The sequence below is a fragment of the Scardinius erythrophthalmus genome, assembly GCF_964197995.2.
Source record: "Scardinius erythrophthalmus genome assembly, chromosome: 7".
Taxonomy (NCBI): Eukaryota; Metazoa; Chordata; class Actinopteri; order Cypriniformes; family Leuciscidae; genus Scardinius; species Scardinius erythrophthalmus.
The window spans coordinates 23,204,302-23,223,957 of NC_138227.1; the positions used below are offsets into that span (position 1 = coordinate 23,204,302).

General features: G+C 40.8%; 1 protein-coding gene across 1 annotated transcript; it reads right to left on the reverse strand.

The window, feature by feature from the left end:
* Positions 1–16,466: 16,466 nt before the first annotated feature.
* LOC308693751 (olfactory receptor 1496-like) lies at positions 16,467–17,473 on the reverse strand (the record flags this gene model as incomplete). The annotated part of the gene is made up of 1 exon (XM_081370848.1): positions 16,467–17,473. The coding sequence occupies exon 1, from the start codon at positions 17,439–17,441 to the stop codon at positions 16,467–16,469; it is 975 nt and encodes a 324-aa protein (XP_081226974.1). The 5' UTR covers positions 17,442–17,473.
* Positions 17,474–19,656: the final 2,183 nt, after the last annotated feature.

The window sequence follows — 19,656 nt, forward strand, 5'->3', positions numbered from 1 at the left end:
ACAGTTAGCTAACTCTACATCGGGTGCCATTAGCAAAAGCTACATATACTAACTTACATACCTTCATAATCATGAATAAATGAGGAGGCATAAAACTTAAATCCTTTATCTAACGGAGTACTCGGGGCTCTGGAAGTCTGTTTGGCAATACGATGTACATATGAAATTGATAGAATGGGTAGCTCCTGTAAACACCGGCTATAAAAGGTCGCATTCCTACGCTGTGTTTACCTCAGTAGCTGACGACCGGAAGTAGTTATATCTGTTTTGTAGAACTCGGAAGTATGTTGCGCATAACCCCTATTAATAACAATTCATATATTACTTAAAGTCCCCATGAACCGGAAGTTGCAAACGACTTTTCTCCAGTGTTATGACGTATTTCCCAGTGAAAAGGAATATTGAACAGAGGGCAGGGTTTTACTCTAGCGCTCCTCCTCTCCATCTCTGCTCATAACAGACTAACGGTTTGAGGGGAGTGGTTAAGCGTTGCCCAAACCAATTCCTCAAACCTACGTCATCAGAGAAGGTCCTCCAATGCAGAGGGGAGGGGCATTTTCAGATTTTGATTAAAGATTACCATGGTAAAAAAATTTTTTTTTAAATATTTTCTTGCACGGATTAATTGTTCACCACAAGACTAGTAATATGCGCTAACAAAGTAAATAGGGTCAATTTTGATTTCATGGGGACTTTAATCTATTAATCATTTAGAATCTTTATTAGTTACTGATGCTGTCACAGTGTCTGGTTGTGTTTCCCCGGGTACCCACTAGATGTCCTCCTTACCCCCACGGTGTCTTGCACTAGGAACTACCTTTCCCACAATTCCAGTCTGTTATTGCACCCAGGTGTTTGTAATCTGTTTACCCAGCTGTCTCTCGTTGTCATCTCGTCTGTTCATGTATTTAAAGCCCTGTTTGTCCCATGTTCTGTGTGGTATCGTTGTTGTTGTCACACCGCGTTTGGTTTCCCGTGTCCCTGAGCCTGTTTTATTGTTTACTGTTTTGGATTGCTTCACTGGATTTTGAACCCTGCCTGTTTTGACCATTCTTTGGATTACCCTTTTAATAAACTTCTCCTCAATTGCACTTGGATCCTCCTCGCTGTCTTCTTGAGCGGATCGTGACAGAACGATACCACCGATGTATGGATCTAGCAATTTGGGGTTTCGTATCCCTCCTCCTACCACTGAGCGGGAGAGGAGAGAGTGTTTCGAGGGTACCCGTCTGGTCATTTTCCGTGGGACCCGGGGAGCTCGCAGAGGAATGGTGGGTCGAGAGGGAATCCAACACTGCCCTCCACCGTGCCCCCTCTTCGAATTCGGGTTGCTGAGGGACGGGTCGGAGCCCCCATCTCGCCGTCGTGGACAGAGAGGGGATAGGAGACGCAAGTCTGCCGGCCGTGAGAATGCTTCACCGCTGCCCAGCCGAGACAATGCATCACCGCTGCCCAGCCGAGAGAATGCTTCGCCGCTTCTCAGCCGAGAGAATGCATCGCCGCTGCCCAGCCGAGAGAATGCATCGCCGCTGCCCAGCCGAGAGAATGCATCGCCGCTGCCCAGCCGAGAGAATGCATCGCCGCTGCCCAGCCGAGAGAATGCATCGCCGCTGCCCAGCCGAGAGAATGCATCGCCGCTGCCCAGCCCAGAGAATGCATCGCCGCTGCCCAGCCCAGAGAATGCATCACCGCTGCCCAGCCCAGAGCTCCATCAGTCATTAATTCTGTCCAGACCTGAACAAGCATCTCACCATCGAAGACGGCGGAGGGGGAGGAAAACCTCGGGCCTCTCCAATGACCTGGAGGCTGTCCCCAAGCAGTCCGTCATCGTCCCGGAGGTCGTCACCAAGCAGGCCGCCGTTGTCCCCGAGCTGCTCGTCCTACCGCCCCCGCCCACACCTGCCGAGTCTGTGTCTTCGGACAAGATGGCCGCCGCCGAAAGTGTTCCCGTCACGTGTACCGAGCCGGTGTCCATGGACAAGATGGCCGTACAGCCTGTGTCTGAGCCGGTGGTGTCTGTTCCAGAGTCGGTGGTGTCTGTTCCAGTCCCTGAGCCGGCAGTGTATGTTTCTGAGTCGGTGGGTTCTGTTCCAGTCCCTGGGCCGGAGCCAGTCTCTGTTCCTGAGCTGGAGCCGGTGTCTGTTCCTGTTCCTGAGCCAGAGCCGGTGACATCTATTCCTGAGCCCTCAGTGACCGCGACACTGGCCATTATGGCCACAGCCATGTGGTGTGTGTGGGCTACACACACACTTAAGCCGGTGGTGTCTGTTCCTGGACCGGTGGTGTCTGTTCCTGGGCCGGTGGTGTCTGTTCCTGAGCCGGTGATGTCTGTTTCTGTTCCTGAGCCGGAGCCAGTGTCTGTTCCTGAGCCGGAGCCAGTGTCTGTTCCTGAGCCGGAGCCAGTGTCTGTTCCTGAGCCGGAGCCAGTGTCTGTTCCTGAGCCGGAGCCAGTGTCTGTTCCTGAGCCGGAGCCAGTGTCTGTTCCTGAGCCGGAGCCAGTGTCTGTTCCTGAGCCGGAGCCAGTGTCTGTTCCTGAGCCGGAGCCAGTGTCTGTTCCTGAGCCGGAGCCAGTGTCTGTTCCTGAGCCGGAGCCAGTGTCTGTTCCTGAGCCGGAGCCAGTGTCTGTGTCTGTGTCTGTGTCTGTGTCTGTGTCTGTGTCTGTGTCTGTTCCTGAACCAGTGTCTGTGTCTGTGTCTGTGTCTGTTCCTGAACCTGAGCCGGTGGTGCCAGTTCCAGTGCCCGAGCCGGTGGTGCCAGTTCCAGTGCCCGAGCCGGTGGTGCCAGTTCCAGTGCCCGAGCCGGTGGTGCCAGTTCCAGTGCCCGAGCCGGTGGTGTCAGTTCCAGTGCCCGAGCCGTTGGTGCCAGTTCCAGTGCCCGAACCGGTGGTGCCAGTTCCAGTGCCCGAGCCGGTGGTGCCAGTTCCAGTGCCCGAGCCGGTGGTGCCAGTTCCAGTGCCCGAGCCGGTGGTGCCAGTTCCAGTGCCCGAGCCAGTGCCCGAGCCGGTGGTGCCAGTTCCAGTGCCCGAGCCGGTGGTGCCAGTTCCAGTGCCCGAGCCGGTGGTGCCAGTTCCAGTGCCCGAGCCGGTGGTGCCAGTTCCAGTGCCCGAGCCGGTGGTGCCAGTTCCAGTGCCCGAGCCGGTGGTGCCAGTTCCAGTGCCCGAGCCGGTGGTGTCAGTTCCAGTGCCCGAGCCGTTGGTGTCAGTTCCAGTGCCCGAGCCGGTGGTTCCAGTGCCCGAGCCGGTGGTGCCAGTTCCAGTGCCCGAGCCGGTGGTGCCAGTTCCAGTGCCCGAGTCAGTGGTGTCTGTTCCAGTTCCTGAGCCGGTGTCTGTTTCTGTGCCCTGGCCACCTGAGGGATCTTCTCCGCCCTGGCCGCCCGAGGGGTCTTCTCCGCCCTGGCCGCCCGAGGGGTCTTCTCCGCCCTGGCCGCCCGAGGGGTCTTCTCCGCCCTGGCCGCCCGAGGGGTCTTCTCCGCCCTGGCCGCCCGAGGGGTCTTCTCCGCCCTGGCCGCCCGAGGGGTCTTCACCGCCCTGGCCGCCCGAGGGGTCTTCACCGCCGTGGCCGCCCAATGGACTGTCGTCTCCGTCCCGGCCGCCCGAGGGACTGTCGTCTCCGTCCCGGCCGCCCGAGGGACTGTTCGCTTCGCCCCGGCCGCCCGAGGGACTGTTCGCTTCGCCCCGGCCACCGGATGAACTGTTTGCTTCGCACTGTTTCCCCAATGTACTGTCTGTGTCACCCTGGCTTCCTTTGAGTCTGTTACCCCCTGTTTCTGTTTCCCTTCATGGACCTGGCCCCCCGTCCCTCCCCCTGATCCTCCACCTTGCCACCTCCCTCCTGAGTTTTTGTTTTGTTCCGTGTCTGGTCTTGGAGTGTCTGGGAGCCACTCCGTAGAGAGGGGGTCATGTCACAGTGTCTGGTTGTGTTTCCCCGGGTACCCACTAGATGTCCTCCTTACCCCCACGGTGTCTTGCACTAGGAACTACCTTTCCCACAATTCCAGTCTGTTATTGCACCCAGGTGTTTGTAATCTGTTTACCCAGCTGTCTCTCGTTGTCATCTCGTCTGTTCATGTATTTAAAGCCCTGTTTGTCCCATGTTCTGTGTGGTATCGTTGTTGTTGTCACACCGCGTTTGGTTTCCCGTGTCCCTGAGCCTGTTTTATTGTTTACTGTTTTGGATTGCTTCACTGGATTTTGAACCCTGCCTGTTTTGACCATTCTTTGGATTACCCTTTTAATAAACTTCTCCTCAATTGCACTTGGATCCTCCTCGCTGTCTTCTTGAGCGGATCGTGACAGATGCAGTAATCATTAATTAATGGTTTAGTTCTTCATGAATCATACACTAACACATGATTTTCTGTGCATTAGTTAGCATGAATTAATGCATATTAGTGCACGCGTATTGTAAAGTGTTACCATCAAGGGCGTAACTTTGGGTCTACCATTGGGGGGGTTAAACTCGCAGCATATTTAATTTATTTATTGAATAATTTTCTTGTGTAAAAGGTCATTTGCCGTTCCTGTTTTAGAAATACATTGTGATACTTTTACTGATTTAGGCTACTTAACGTAAATGCAGCTGTTCACTTGACTATTTATGCCATAATGACACAGTAGTTAAATTAAGTGTTTAAGCACTAGCCAGCAGTGGCAGCTTCCACTTAATTGATTTTTTGTGTGTTCAATATCTTATAAAAAAAAAAAAACTTAAAGATTAATCAATTGCATCACTGTATTGGCACCTACATGCAGCAAATGTATTATGCACAATTCAACTCTCAATATTACACAATATAGGGTGGGACACTGGAGTGCAGCTTGCACCTTTATTCTGAACAGATTTCACATATTGGTGGGCATCACCAAAACTCACCATCCACTAACAAAATCTTTAAGTTTATCTGTTAAAATGTATTTTATTAACATCACATTTTAAAATCTTAACATCAAATAACAGCATTAAAAACTTTCAAATAGAGAAAATGAAAGTGCAATTAATTATATTATCACTTTGCATGAAATAAGACTCAAAAGTAGATAAAAAAATTATGTTTGCATTTAGCCTCTGATAACATCAAATTCAGAAACTGGGAAAGTGTGGACTAACGTTAGTTGTGCTTTGATTCATTTTGTCACTTTGCAAACTCCATGCAAAAAGAACAAAAAATTATAAAAAAATAAAAATTCCTAATAATTTACGTATTTTTTTTTTTAGGTATTTTAAGATAACTTACCTAAAATACGTTGCGCATACAACTAACGCGATCGTTATAAAGGTGTTTAAACAACAAAACACATCCACTTGCACATATTTGACAATCGGATTATCAGATATATCCTGCTATAGCTAACAAATTTGTGAAATTTTGAATAAAAAGAAATAAAAGCAGATCATCAGTCATTCATTCAGCGCTATTGTGGCTGCGGTGAGACAAGCAATGAATGACGCGTCTCCATGGGAACCATAAAGTTTTTTTTTTATTATTTTTTTTTTATTTTATTGAAAGATACATACATTAACAGTAAGAAGAGAATAAAAATAAAAATAAATAAAACAAGGGGGGTATACGGACATCAAAAGAGAATGAGATAGGCTACACAAAACAAAACAATGTTACAGTTTGTCAAAATAACACATTAAAGATTCTTTACAACAGACTCAAGGATATTATTTGTTTTAGAAACCTTTGAGTTTAAAGGTTTTGACATTTTCTTAAAGGAAGAAAAAAGGGACTTTATATCAGAGGAGAATATTCTAAAATCAGGATTACAATGAATGGTTCTGGCTTTGTGAAGATGAAACTTGCCCAGAAGACAAAGTAATAATACTGTATTATTAAGATTAACATCATTAGAATGAAAATCAGATAAAAAAATGATAGATTCTGACATTTGCACCAATTTGCTACAACAGCAAAAAACTAACAAGGTAACATCTGACCAGAAAGACTTAGAAAATGGGCACTGATAAAATAAATGTAGGATAGATTCTTCTTCAATATTGCAAAAGGAACATAAAGAAGATACATTCTCAGAAAACCTGCTCAAAAATAAATTACAAGGGTAATATCTATGAACAATTTTGAAATGGAGTTCTTTAATTTTATTAGGGATAAAAAGTTTGTGAGAAAATGCCCATAAGTTATTTAAATCAGAGTTTGGATAACAGATACTCCATTTAGATCGTACTTTAGGAAGGGTTCTTGTAGTTGAAGAAAGAACATTTCTAATAAAGAGATTGTTGCATTTTTTATCTAATATGTTAACACCATTGATTGCAAGTGTAGGAATATAGTTGTTTAAACAGTATCTCAAATGCGCTTTAAACAAAGTTCTTACACTGACAGAAATACTTTTAGTCACCTTATTAAAATCTCTTACAGAAATCACAGCATATTTCATGGACATAAACTCAGAAAAAGAAAGAAGGTCTCCTTGAGCACTGAACAAATCAGAAACAAAAAGAATATTTTGATCCACCCATTCTTTGAAAAAAAGTGATTTGTTACCACACAGTACATTTTCATTATTCCAAATAATATACGTGTGTGGGGAGAAATTATGTTTGAAAGCAATCTTCCAGGATTCTAGAGCTTGTTTATGAAAATTTGAGAGTTTAATAGGTAATTTGCTGCACTTAAAATTACAAGATAATAAAAATTTTAGGTCACCACAGTGTTTAAAGATTAAGTTAGGGATCCAAAACCAGGGTAAACTATTATTAGAAATACAATACTTAATCCAGTTAATTTTGAATGTTTGGTTGATCGAAAGCGTTAAGACCACCCTCCTTGTAACTTCTTGTCAAAGATTTCCTTTGAACACATTCCACTTTATTTTTCCAAATAAAACGGAAAAGCAGAGAGTCAATAGATTTAATAGTTTTTTTATCAACAAATAGGGAAAGAGCAGGGTAAACTAGCCGTGATATGCCCTCAGCCTTAGACAGCAGGACTCTCCCATTAATTGTCAAGTCTCTCTGCAGCCAGCAACATAGAATTTTTTTGGTTTTATCTAACCTTGGTTGAAAATTGTTATGAAGACGTTCTGAACCTGATCTGCAAATATCGACCCCAAGATATTTTACCTGCTGTTTAACTTTAATACCATCAACAGAATTTTTATCTGAATCATGCACATACAAAATTTCACTTTTCGAAGGATTTACCAACAATCCAGAAGCTTTGGAGAAAAGATTAAAACTACTTAAGGCACCAGAGACTTGTGAATCATTTTTAAGAAAGAGACAAGTATCGTCAGCTAACTGACTAATTATTAAAGTATTCTCACCAATATTTATACCCTCAATATTTGAATGTTTTATATACAAACTTAGAAGCTCAGCAGCCAATAGAAAAAGAAAAGGAGAGATGGGGCATCCCTGGCGAATACCTCGACTCACTGAAAATCGGGGAGAAGTTCCGGAAGCTAAAGAGACACAACTATTAATACCATTATAAAGAGTACGAATCATTTTAATAAAAGAACAACCAAAACCAAACTTAGAAAGGGCTTCAAAAATAAAGGAATGCTCAACTGTATCGAATGCTTTGTAGAAGTCGATAAACAAAATTAAAGCCTCTTCATTTATGAATTCAGAGTAATCAAGAATATCTATAATTAATCTAATATTATTAGAGATATGTCTACCTTTTAGAAAACCAGATTGAGTATCAGAAATTATGTCTGCCAAACAAGGTTTGAGCTTTTCAGCATATATAGAAGCCAATAACTTATAATCAGAGTTCAAAAGGGTGATCGGGCGCCAATTATCAAAAAATTTGTTATCCTTATTAGGCTTGGGTATAAGAGAGATGAGACCTTGTTTCATTGATTCTGCCAGTTCACCTTTCATTGAACACTCAATAAGGGCTTCGTAAAGAAGATGTTTAATGGAGTCCCAAAAGACTTTAAAAAATTCAAAAGGTAACCCATCTGGCCCTGGGGATTTATTATTTGGCATTCTTTTAATAATATTATAAAGATCATCTATATTAAAAGGATCCTCACAAATTTTCCTATTTTGGGCATTAATTTTAGGAATAAAAGACTGAATCTTATGAAAAAACAAAGAAGAAGCATTAGGGTCAAAAGAGGAAGTATACAAATTTTGATAAAATTTAAAAACATGAGAAGAAATCACAGAGGGGACATTAGATAATATATTATTAATATATAGAGAAGAGATTTTTTTATTACTGCCACGCTTCTTCTCTAGGTTGAAAAAGTAGGCAGAATTTTTTTCCCCAAATTCAAGCCATTTTGATCTCGACCTAATATATGCGCCCCTTGCCTTTTCTAGAAAGAGATCATCCAGACAAGCTTGTGAAGTATAAAGAGATTCCTTGTCATCCTCACCCGGGTTAGGGTTCTTTAAAATTTCATTTATTTTTTTAATTAAGTCTGTAATTTCCTTATTTTTAACAGACATTCTATTTTTCCCAAATTTAACCGAGAATTTCCTACATTCATATTTAAATAGCTCCCATTTAGAAATGGCCGAGATATTAGTCTGAGATTTAACACTCTCTACGATCCTCTCAATCTCCTGACAATATGATTCAGACAATAAAAAGGAGCAATTTAATTTCCAATACCCAGGGTTCACTTTTCTTCTCCGCTTGGATTTATCATCCGATAAAGTAATGTCAATTACTGCATGATCTGTAAGAGGTGAGGGTGATATTTCTGCTGATACCAAAAATGAAATTAAAGAGTCTGATATCAGCCACAGGTCTATACGTGATTTTTGAGAAAAATCTGATTTAAACCAAGTGTACATGTGTATATCGGGATTTAAATATCTGTGTGCATCGATCAGGTTCAGACAATTACAGAGATTTGCTATTAGGTGGTTAATGCTGTTAGACACATTTCTAGGCGGAAATCTATCAGCAACTAAATCTGGTGCCTCATTGAAATCGCCACCAAATAAAATAAAAGCAGAGGGATATTTTAGTTTTAAATTACTTATATAAATGACTATACTATCAAGTAGAGTTTTGTTGTTTGTAGAACTATTAAACCCATATATGTTAATCATTATTAAAAAATTGCTATCCAAGTGAACAACTGAGATAATCTACCTTCCAATCCCTGAAGAAAGTGTTTCTATAACCTTTCCTTGAAATCCACTATTAAGTAATATAGCGACCCCACCTGATGAACTAGAGTTATGACAGAAAGAAATAGTGCTCCCCCACTGATTACGCCAGAATTTTTCATCGTTTACACAAGAATGAGTCTCTTGCAAAAAATATATGTCCCTTTTCATGGATTTACAAAACAAAAATAAAGCTTTTCGCTTGTTTAAGTCACGTAGCCCCCGAACATTCAAAGAGAAACATGAGAAATGTGAACTAAACATAATTCAGAACTCGAACTCTTGAGTAATACAATTGTCAGAAACAAGTACAGAAACTAAATATGCTTCTTAGAAGATATGCAGAGCCTAAGGCTCGAACTCCCAATAAAATTTAGGAAGATCAACACACCCTGTCGTGGACCCAAAAATAAAAATAAACGGTAACACTTTAGAATACTGTATCTTACTTACTGCATAACTAATAAGTAATTATTGAAGAACTAATAGGTAATTATTCATTAACTACTTCTTCACTACTGTTAACTTCTAAGGAAGATGTGTTAACTAATCAGTATGTAATATATTTTTATGATTGTGTTAAGTAACAGTTAGTTAATCAATAAATAATGAATTCTGTCATAACTCTTGAAGAACTACTACTAATTATCTACTAATTAAGGTTCAATAAAAATAACTAAGAAGTAACTACTAATGAACAGTCTATGGAAGCTTGTTTCCGCCACAAAATAATAATAAAAAAAAGATAATTGCGACTTTTTATCTCACAATTGCGAGTTTACATCTCGCAATTCTGACTTTATTTCTCAGAATTGCGAGATATAAAGTCAGAATTGCGTGTTTTAAAGTCGCAATTGCGTGTTATAAAGTCAGAATTCTGAGATATAAAGTCAGAATTGCGTGTTATAAAGTCAGAATTCTGACTTTTTTTCTCGCAATTGCGACTTTATATCACGCAATTCTGACTTTATATCTCAGCATTCTGACTTTATATCTCAGAATTCTGACTTTATATCACGCAATTGGGAGATATAAAGTCAGAATTGCATGATATAAAGTCGCAATTGCGTGTTATAAAGTCAGAATTCTGAGATATAAAGTCAGAATTGCGTGTTATAAAGTCAGAATTCTGACTTTTTTTCTCGCAATTGCGACTTTATATCACGCAATTCTGACTTTATATCTCAGAATTCTGACTTTATATCACGCAATTCTGACTTTATATCTCAGAATTCTGACTTTATATCACGCAATTCTGACTTTATATCTCAGAATTCTGACTTTATATCACGCAATTCTGACTTTATATCTCGCAATTCTGAGAAATAAAGTCAGAATTGCGAGATGTAAACTCGCAATTGTGAGATAAAAAGTCGCAAATATCTTTTATTTTTTTTATTTTGTGGCGGAAACAAGCTTCCATAACAGTCATACAAAACTAACCTCAGATTAGTTTTTATTAGTGGTGGGCCGTTATCGGCGTTAACGCGCTGCGTTAACGCGAGACTCTTATCGCGCGATAAAAAAAATATCGCCGTTAATCTATTCTCCAAGTTGGGTTGGGAGCTGGCTCAAGATACACAAGCTATGATGACGCAATCTACCCGCGGCCGCGAGGTACACCCGGCTGCAACGCATCATATTCGTCGTCATCTTAAGTAAACACGGCTGAAAGTTAAAGCTGGTGTAAAAGATCGGTGCTGGTGCAACATCCATTATTTGGACTTGGTTCGGATTTAAGCCGTCCGACGTAGACTGTGTGGTGTAACAGTTCGGTAAGTTTAGTTAACACACGACTAATCCGTTCTACCACCTCAAATTCAAAACGAAACATATCACTGAATACCAGCGCGCGCGTATTATTCCCAATATATCTGAGTGGTGTAGAACAATATCTCTGTCTGCGCCCGATTTAAAGAATCGTTGTTGTGTTTCTTTTCAACTGAAAAGACATCAGTTAGAATATTCTAATTTTAAATTTGGGGTTTCATAAGCTCCAAGCCATAATAAACATTAGACCTACTTAAGTCTCTGCAGCTAGTGTACTTAAATTTTATTTATCTGCAAAATTATGTTGTATACTTACAGTTTTGCACAATATATGTTCTCAAAACTACATGCACCCTTTAAAAAAAAAAAAAAAAAACATTTAGCAGTTGTTAAGCAGGGTCTATGTAACCTGTTCTGAAATGGTTTTATTATAATATCGTTATCGCAAGAGGCTGCAATGTATATCACAATATGGATTTTAGGCCATATCGCCCATCCCTAATTGATAGCCTATAGTAGTTGATAATAATAAGGCCTACCTAATGTTGCCTACGGATGGTAACAGTACAGTAGTAACTTTTTACAGTCTATGAGTAGAACAGCTTTCTCAAGCAGTTTGTGATGCATTTTGGAAACAGGAGATGAGCCCCTGGTCTAATGCGCCACCTGGCTTGAGAAACCCGTTCTCAAAGACTTACTTTTATAGTCATTATTTGGGTAGCACACATATTCTGAATGCCTTCGGCAGAATTCAAATGAGCCATTTTAATCTAGATTAATCTAGATTAAAAAAATTAATCTATGCCCACCTCTAGTTTTTATATTTTATATAGTACTGTGTGTGTCTGTTTTCCTCAGCATAGAATGCCTTTGAGTAAATTCATGTTTGAGGCAATGACTGAGGGAAACTGAAAATATATATAGGGAACTTATTAGTAATTCATAAATAATTATCAAATAATTCTGCAGGAATTACTTAGAACCTGGAACAGTATTCTAAAGTGAGAATATAGGGAACTCATTAGTAATTAATAAATAATTATCAAATAATTATCCAGGAATTAGGCTACTTATAACCTGAAACAGTATTCTAAAGTGAACATATAAGGAAATTCATTGGTAATTAACAAATAATTATTAGATAATTCTTCAGGAATTACTTGGAACCTGGAACAGTATTCTAAAGTGAGAATATAGTGAACTCATTAGTAATTAATACAGAATTACCACATACTTCTGACTCAAATCAAACTTACTGTAAAAAACACATTATTAACGGTATTATCTAAACCTTTGTAAAATAGATAAGTTATCATACATTATGATACATTTTGCTAATTAAAAAAAAGTTGGCTTATTTGCAGATCAATATATAGCCTAGTAAATGTCTGCACTTATCTTTCTTATTAGTGCTGAAGAATGACTAAAACTGGCTAGAAAATAAAATAAAAAACATTGATCAGTGCTTTTTACTTTTCAAGTAATTACCTTTGTACTTTTACTAAGGTAATTTTGAAAATGAATAGGCCAATAGTTTATCATTTTACTGGAGTAATATTTTATTGGGTTATCTGTACTTTTACTCAAGTACTTGATTTGTGTACTTCATCCACCACTCCACTGCTAAAATAAAACAGTTTATTGTAGTAACCACTGATGACTGTTCATTAGTAGTTACTTCTTAGTTATTTTTCTTGAACCGTAATTAATATATAATTAATAATAGTTCAAGAGTTATGACATAATTCATTAGTTATTGATTAACTAACTGAAACTTAACACAATCATACAATTCTATTACATACTAATTAGTTAACACATCTTCCTTAGTAGTTAACAGTAGTGACTTAAGTGTTAATAAAGATTTACCTATTAGTTCCTCAATAATTCCTTATTAGTTATGCAGTAAGTAAGATACAGTATTCTAAAGTGTTACCAAATAAACGCCTCCCTGTTTCGCAAATTCACAATGTAAGGGGCATATTAAATATCGTAAACAGAAATTCTCTTCCCGTTTATGAAGGCAACGGGCCCATTAAACCCAGCTTTCTTTCCTTCCCTTCTTGCCTTTTCGACGAGTGGCCAAAGTTTGTTTCTTGCCTCTTTGTCTTCCTGCGTCAGATCTTCCAAGATCCGAATTTTCTTCTGTTTCAAAAGTTCGGATCGTTTGGCTTCTGCCCATATTGCATCTCGACAAGTGCGGGATAAAAACTGAACGATGATCCGTCGCGGATTGGTGTTTCCAGACTTGGGGCCAAGCCAATGCGCGATGTCGACCATGTCCTGCAGTTTCTCTGCGGTGTGTGGAGAGAGGTTCCTGAACAACTCGATAACGACCATTTTGACGTTTTCCCCTTCGCGCTCAGGTATCCCGGCAACACGGAGGTTCCATCTGCGTTTGTAGCTGTCCAAACCGCTGCATTTCTCATTAAGAGCTTTATTTTCCTTTTCCAACTTCATAACTTTTGTTTGCAGAGAAAGCACCTTATCCGTCACGTCCTCCACCTGCTTGTTGATAGCTTCCAGCGAGCAGGTGAGATTACAGATTGAAGCAGTGTTTTCCTTCACCGATGCCTCGACGGAATGCAGTTTTACCAATGACTCTTCTTGTAATTTGCTAACCTTTTCGATTGCCGCTAACAGCACAGAATTAGAGACCGTATCGGAGACATTGGAACGAGGTTTCTTCAGAGCAGGGGACTTACTAGGAGTGTCAGGAGAGCCCCCAAATGCATCTTCTAGACGCCTTGTGTAGTTATGTGCCTTTAGTTTTTCGTTTTTTGCAGAAGCCTCGACAGAGGCTGTATCCATATTATCGTCCATGGTTGTATCAACGGAGCTACTTCACTCAGGCGTAGAAACTAACTAAAATAAACGAGAGAGGGTCCCAATAACGTTAAAAACAGTCTTAAAAGGATATGTTGAGATTCCACTACAAGTTATATAAGAAATTCAAGCATAGAAATTCAAGCCTCAAGCACAGCACATAGCAATGGATAAGAGCGTAATAAAGTTGCTGTTAACGCGGCGCCATCTTGACCCCGTTCTCGGGAACCATAAAGTGATAGCCTAGCTACTACGATCAATAGAGCATCACAGTCCCGCCCACAGCCGGTGCCGGAAGTAAAAATTCAATACAATTTCTCCATTGACAGTTGGGGTATAAGCCATAAAAACGTAACCATACATGGTAGACTTAAAACCAGCTACGGCAGTACTAAGCGATTGTATATGCTCATATAACCGCCAAAAGTTCATGGGGCACTAACCTTGTTTTGAGATAAAGGCCTTTTATTCGCGATGTCTTGGAGAAGTACTTCATTACCCACAATCCTAAACAATCACACAATCCCACAGTGATGCATCTGATTGGTGGAGCTCGTGTAAACCCCGCGAAAGTTCGTGAAGACTCAAGATAAATAGAAAAAAAAAAAAAAACTGTGTTGCGTTTTTTTGCACGGTATCACTGATGTGACATTTGAACCGAGGAGTCTTCATATATGGTATGAGTCATATCAAGCATTTTATGATGCCACTGTCAAAACAATATTTAGCTTAGCCATAGAGAGCTCTTCATGCATTTACTGAACATTTGTGTAATAATTCATGGCAAGTTAATAAACTGAATATGATGCACTTTCTGGTTTGCTGACCTTCACTTTTTAATTTTCACTTGTTGTTATTAAGAAAATACATTAAATGTTATTAAAATTAAGGATGAACTATAACTTCATGAATAAAATGAGCATGGACCACAAGTGGGAAATTGTTGAGGCATTTGTCAGCAATCTGCCCGTGGGCCGCTGAAACTGATGAGCAGAACACCGCGCGGACTGCCAGATCTGCACCCGTGAGCCGCGGACCGCCAGCCATGCTTTCCAGTCTATTTACACAATTACTACTGAAAGAACTGCTATAAACGGCACAAGAAAAAGTTTGCGTGGCTGTCGTCAGATTTTAAAGTCGCTCTAGGCTCTTTCCCGGTTGTGGCTTCAGTCGACTTCACTGAGGCGCGGTGGTTTATGGAATGAGTAGTTCCTTCGCTCGGAAATGAAAATATGTACACAGTCTTGTACCTTTGACTTTTTTTGGATTTCCTCGTCGTTTTTTCACTCGAAATGATATGTTGTATGCCTATGAGTTCAGCCATAGCTGGTTATCCTCAGACATGCTCTAAAACTCTTTAGATACGGATTTTCGAAAACGTCAATGGGAGAAATGAATGGGAAATTTACTTCCGGCACCTAAGCGCTCTCGGGCTGTGGGCGGGACTGTGATGCTCTATAACGGTCGCCTTGAAAAACTTTTAAACTTACGTGTAAAAAGGTTAAGCAAGGCTTACATTTAAATGTGTCTTTGTATTGTTTTGAGTGTATGGTCAATAAATAAAGGAATTAAAAAGATGGGCTCAAAACCTGTTTGTCGCGCCCCATTTGTCATGTCTCTATTCCCCCCCAGCAGTGGGCCGCGCACGCGCCCGCGCCTCACACTTTGAGAAACGCACCTCCGTTTGGTCAGGATTTTTCCTCTTTTTGGCTGGTGTTGACCATAGACTGTAAAAAATGGTGTCGACCAACAATGAAAAATCGTTGTCTGGCTGCCTTTCAGTGTCCTTTTTCATCTTTCCATCCGTTAGCATGCACCGTCAGCTTTCTCCAACCATTCATCCCAGCGACTGCGCAAAATAGTGAACAAACTTGGTAGAGAAAGCGGGTTGGGTAATACCAAGTAGTCGGCGGTGCGGTGGGCGGGGGGTACATTACAGATTATTTAAAATATGATACTATCTTTTTTGCTGGCAAATGAAATAAAAAACACGAACAAAAGTATTCATTCGGAATATTTCATATTTATTTTAATCTGAATGATGTGATGATATTGGGGGGGTTATATTAGCTAGATCAGATTTTTGGGGGGGTCATAACCCCCGTAACCCCCGTGCAAATTACGCGCATGGTTACCATCTAAACAATATTGAGGTGATTGACTCAGTGCGATTGTGTCTTGAATGGGGATGCTAGTTTCACAAGAGAGAGTTCAAATGTTAATTTCCAGAAGCCTCCTTTGTCTTCTCTGTGAGTAGTCGTTCCTCAACCAGATGGCCCGGCATTGTCTAATTTCTACAGTTTTACAGTATATACAGAATATTGAAACACCTCTTCTGTTTTTACTACCATTATCTCTGCCATGTTTTTGCTGTTGTTCATTGTATTCATTAATGTTCTTAAAACATCATCTTTATCAAACCTCCTCTTTGGTATTCCTGACAAAAATACTATATTAGCAATATAATAATTCAAATTTCTTGCTAAAATTTTGCATTTCCAATTAGTTTTGTCTTGGGGTCAGTAACTAACACACTTGAAATCAGATGGATTCATTCATAAATAAACAACATTTCATTGCTGTTAACCAACACACAACTAATGCGTTCAATATACATGTTAAGAGTCTTGCAGACTAAATTTATTTTCTGCTTGTTCACTTTTATTTTCCACATAATGGATCTACAAATATTTATGAAATACATAAATGTAATTTTTCATATAGGTAATTTAATTCACAATGATTGAAGAACACAGACAATCATTACAGTCATTTTGAAACATTCCCTCTAATTGATGCAGATCTGTTGTTAAGCATTTTTCGGATTGATTTTTTCGGATTGACCTCCTTTTCTTTGATTTTAGCTGTGTTTAAAACATAAATGATGGGATTTAGCATTGGTGGAAGAGCAAATGAAAGAGATCCGGTGATGATCCTGGCATTAATAGTAGGTGAAGCAATCAAAATGCATATTATGGGCAGAAAGAATGATCCAACTACCAAAAGGTGAGAAACACAGGTCTTCAGTGCTTTTAAACGTCCTTCCCAAGTTGTAATTCTACATAAAGCAAGAAAAATGCCCACATATGACAGGACAATAATGAAAGGTGGTGCAATAATGAATAAAGCTGTAATGAGGGTTGCTAATAACTTATTAATGCTATTGTCATTGCATGGCAGCCTCAGCAATGTTCCATAGTCACAATACCAACTTTCTACCACGTTGGAATTACAGAATGAAAGTCTGGTCATCAAAGATGTTGACAGTGTTACAATACAGGTGTTAAATGCCCATATTACTGAAAACACTATAGACATTAACTTATTATTCACTATAGCATGATATCTTAGTGGAAAACAAATTGCAATGAAACGATCAAATGCCAGAACAACAAGAGTGTAAGTTTGCACATTAAAAAAGACATTCACAAAAAACATGTTTGCCAAACAAGCATTGTATGAGATGTACTGTGAGTCCAATAAAAACATCTTCACCATGTTAGGAATCAGTGCATTAGTTTCACCAATGTCTGCCAAGGCCAAGTTAAACACACCAATGTACATTGGACTGTGCAGGCTCCGTTCAAGAGCTATAATGAGAAGGACTATAGAGTTCCCAATTACAGTAATAAAATATATGATAAATAAGAATATATAGTAATAAGTTTTGTATGGTGTACCTGTGAGCCCAGTGATGAAAAAGTATTCAGGATGAACAATCGAGATATTCTGGGATAAACTCATGGCAGCTTTGCGTTTGTTGTTTTGCACAGGCTGAAAATAGAAATTACTATAAAGAAATAACCAAAATATGGACTTTACTAAATTGTCATCTCACACTTTTAACATCTAATTTTCAAATGTTGAAAATATACCTTTATGTAAACTTTCAGCATGATATTTGAATCACAGACTAAATAATCTTAAAGTTTTAGAGCCAGAGCAAACAATGACAGTGTCTGAATGTTTGTGAGCTGCTCTGAATTGAATAGTCTGTTTTAAATGCCCATCCTTAATCTCTCATGTCGCAAAGATCATTGGACATCTGCGTCATTGAATCTAAATATATACTGATTCATCTCTTGAGAGCTTTCAGACAACATAACAATATTATACTTGTATGCTGAAGTAAATGTTCCGGCCCCTTTTTTGCTTTAGTTTTGATAAACATTTTCTTCACTGGCTACACAATTCCCCTTTGTGAAGTTCTCATTAGTGCACTTTATATTACAGTAACTCAAGAATATATTTAATTCTATGTAACAGCAACTGCAGTACAACTTATGTCCATGTGTTGGCCTTAACAGCGAGTGGTGGAAATGGTTGAGATCCTCTCTCAAATATACATCTATAATATATAACGACTTTAATATATAGCAACCTCCATTATATCTAATACTTACATTTATACATTTCTTGTCTGCTCTAAATCAGGGGTTTTCAAATCATGGACCGCAAAAAACTTGCTTTGGGACAATATTTATTATGAAACGCTTTATACAAATAGTACAATGATAACATGAAATGCAAATGATTTTATTCATAATGTAGCCTATTTATAATATCACACATATCTTTTCCTCAAATGATATGAATGAGTTTTAAAATACATAGTTGCCTTTATTTTAGGAAGTGAGTCTTTTGCTAGGAAATCATATCAAGGGGATCCTTGGCATTAAAAAGTTTTGTAGTCAGATAGTCTGACCTTTGACCTTTTGGCTTGAAATGTTATAGCCTATAATAAATCCTTGGGAGCAGAAGTGGCAGTGTGCCGATTCTTGTTTATTTTGAGTTTGATGCTTCATTTGATCGAGCACCTGCCAAAAGTTTTTTTGGATGTGCGCATAATAGTCAAAACATATTTTAACTAAATAATGTCACGATCCACACAAGAAACAGGGAGAAGATCCAATAGCAGTAAGTTTTAATAAGGAAAATCCGTAATCATAAACCAGTCCAGGCAGGGGTCAAAATCCAAATAAGCAGTCCAAAACAAGATACAAGCAAGAACAGGCAGGAAACAGAACACAGAAGTGGCGTGATAAATACAAGGACTCCGTAACACATACAAAAACAGACAGGATTTTATACACAGGGAACTAACAATGAAACAGGGAACAGCTGAAACAATGATGACGGAGAGCTGAGTGTAATTAACAGTGATTGGTACAGACAAGGATTGTGGGGAATGTAGTTCAATATGTGGATGACACCGTGAGGAAGGAGGACATCTAGTGGTGACCCAAGGAACATAAACCAGACACTGTGACATAACCCCCCCTCTACGGAGCGGCTACCAGACGCTCCAAGACATAACAAAAAACAAAACCCAACAAAAGTCCAGGAGGAAGGTGAAACGGTGGAGGATCAGGGGGAGGGATGGAGGGCCAGGACCATGGAGGGGAACAGAAACAGGGGGTGATGACTTAGCCGGTAGCCAGGGCAAAGCAGACGCCCAGACGGCCCATCGGGCGGCCATGGCGAAGACGATCCTTCGGGCGGCCAGGGCGGAGACTTTCCCTCGGGCGGCCAGGGCGGAGACTTTCCCTCGGGCGGCCAGGGCGGAGACTTTCCCTCGGGCGGCCAGGGCGGAGACTTTCCCTCGGGCGGCCAGGGCGGAGACTTTCCCTCGGGCGGCCAGGGCGGAGACTTTCCCTCGGGCGGCCAGGGCGGAGACTTTCCCTCGGGCGGCCAGGGCGGAGACTCTCCCTCGGGCGGCCAGGGCGGAGACTGTCCCTCGGGCGGCCAGGGCGGAGACTGTCCCTCGGGCGGCCAGGGCGGTGACTGTCTCTCGGGCGGCAAGGGCGGTGAAGACCCCTCGGGCGGCCACGGCGGTGAAGACCCCTCGGGCGGCCACGGCGGTGAAGACCCCTCGGGCGGCCACGGCGCAGGAACTGGAACAGACACCAACGGCTCAGGCACTGGAACTGGCACCACCGGAACTGGCACTGGAACTGGC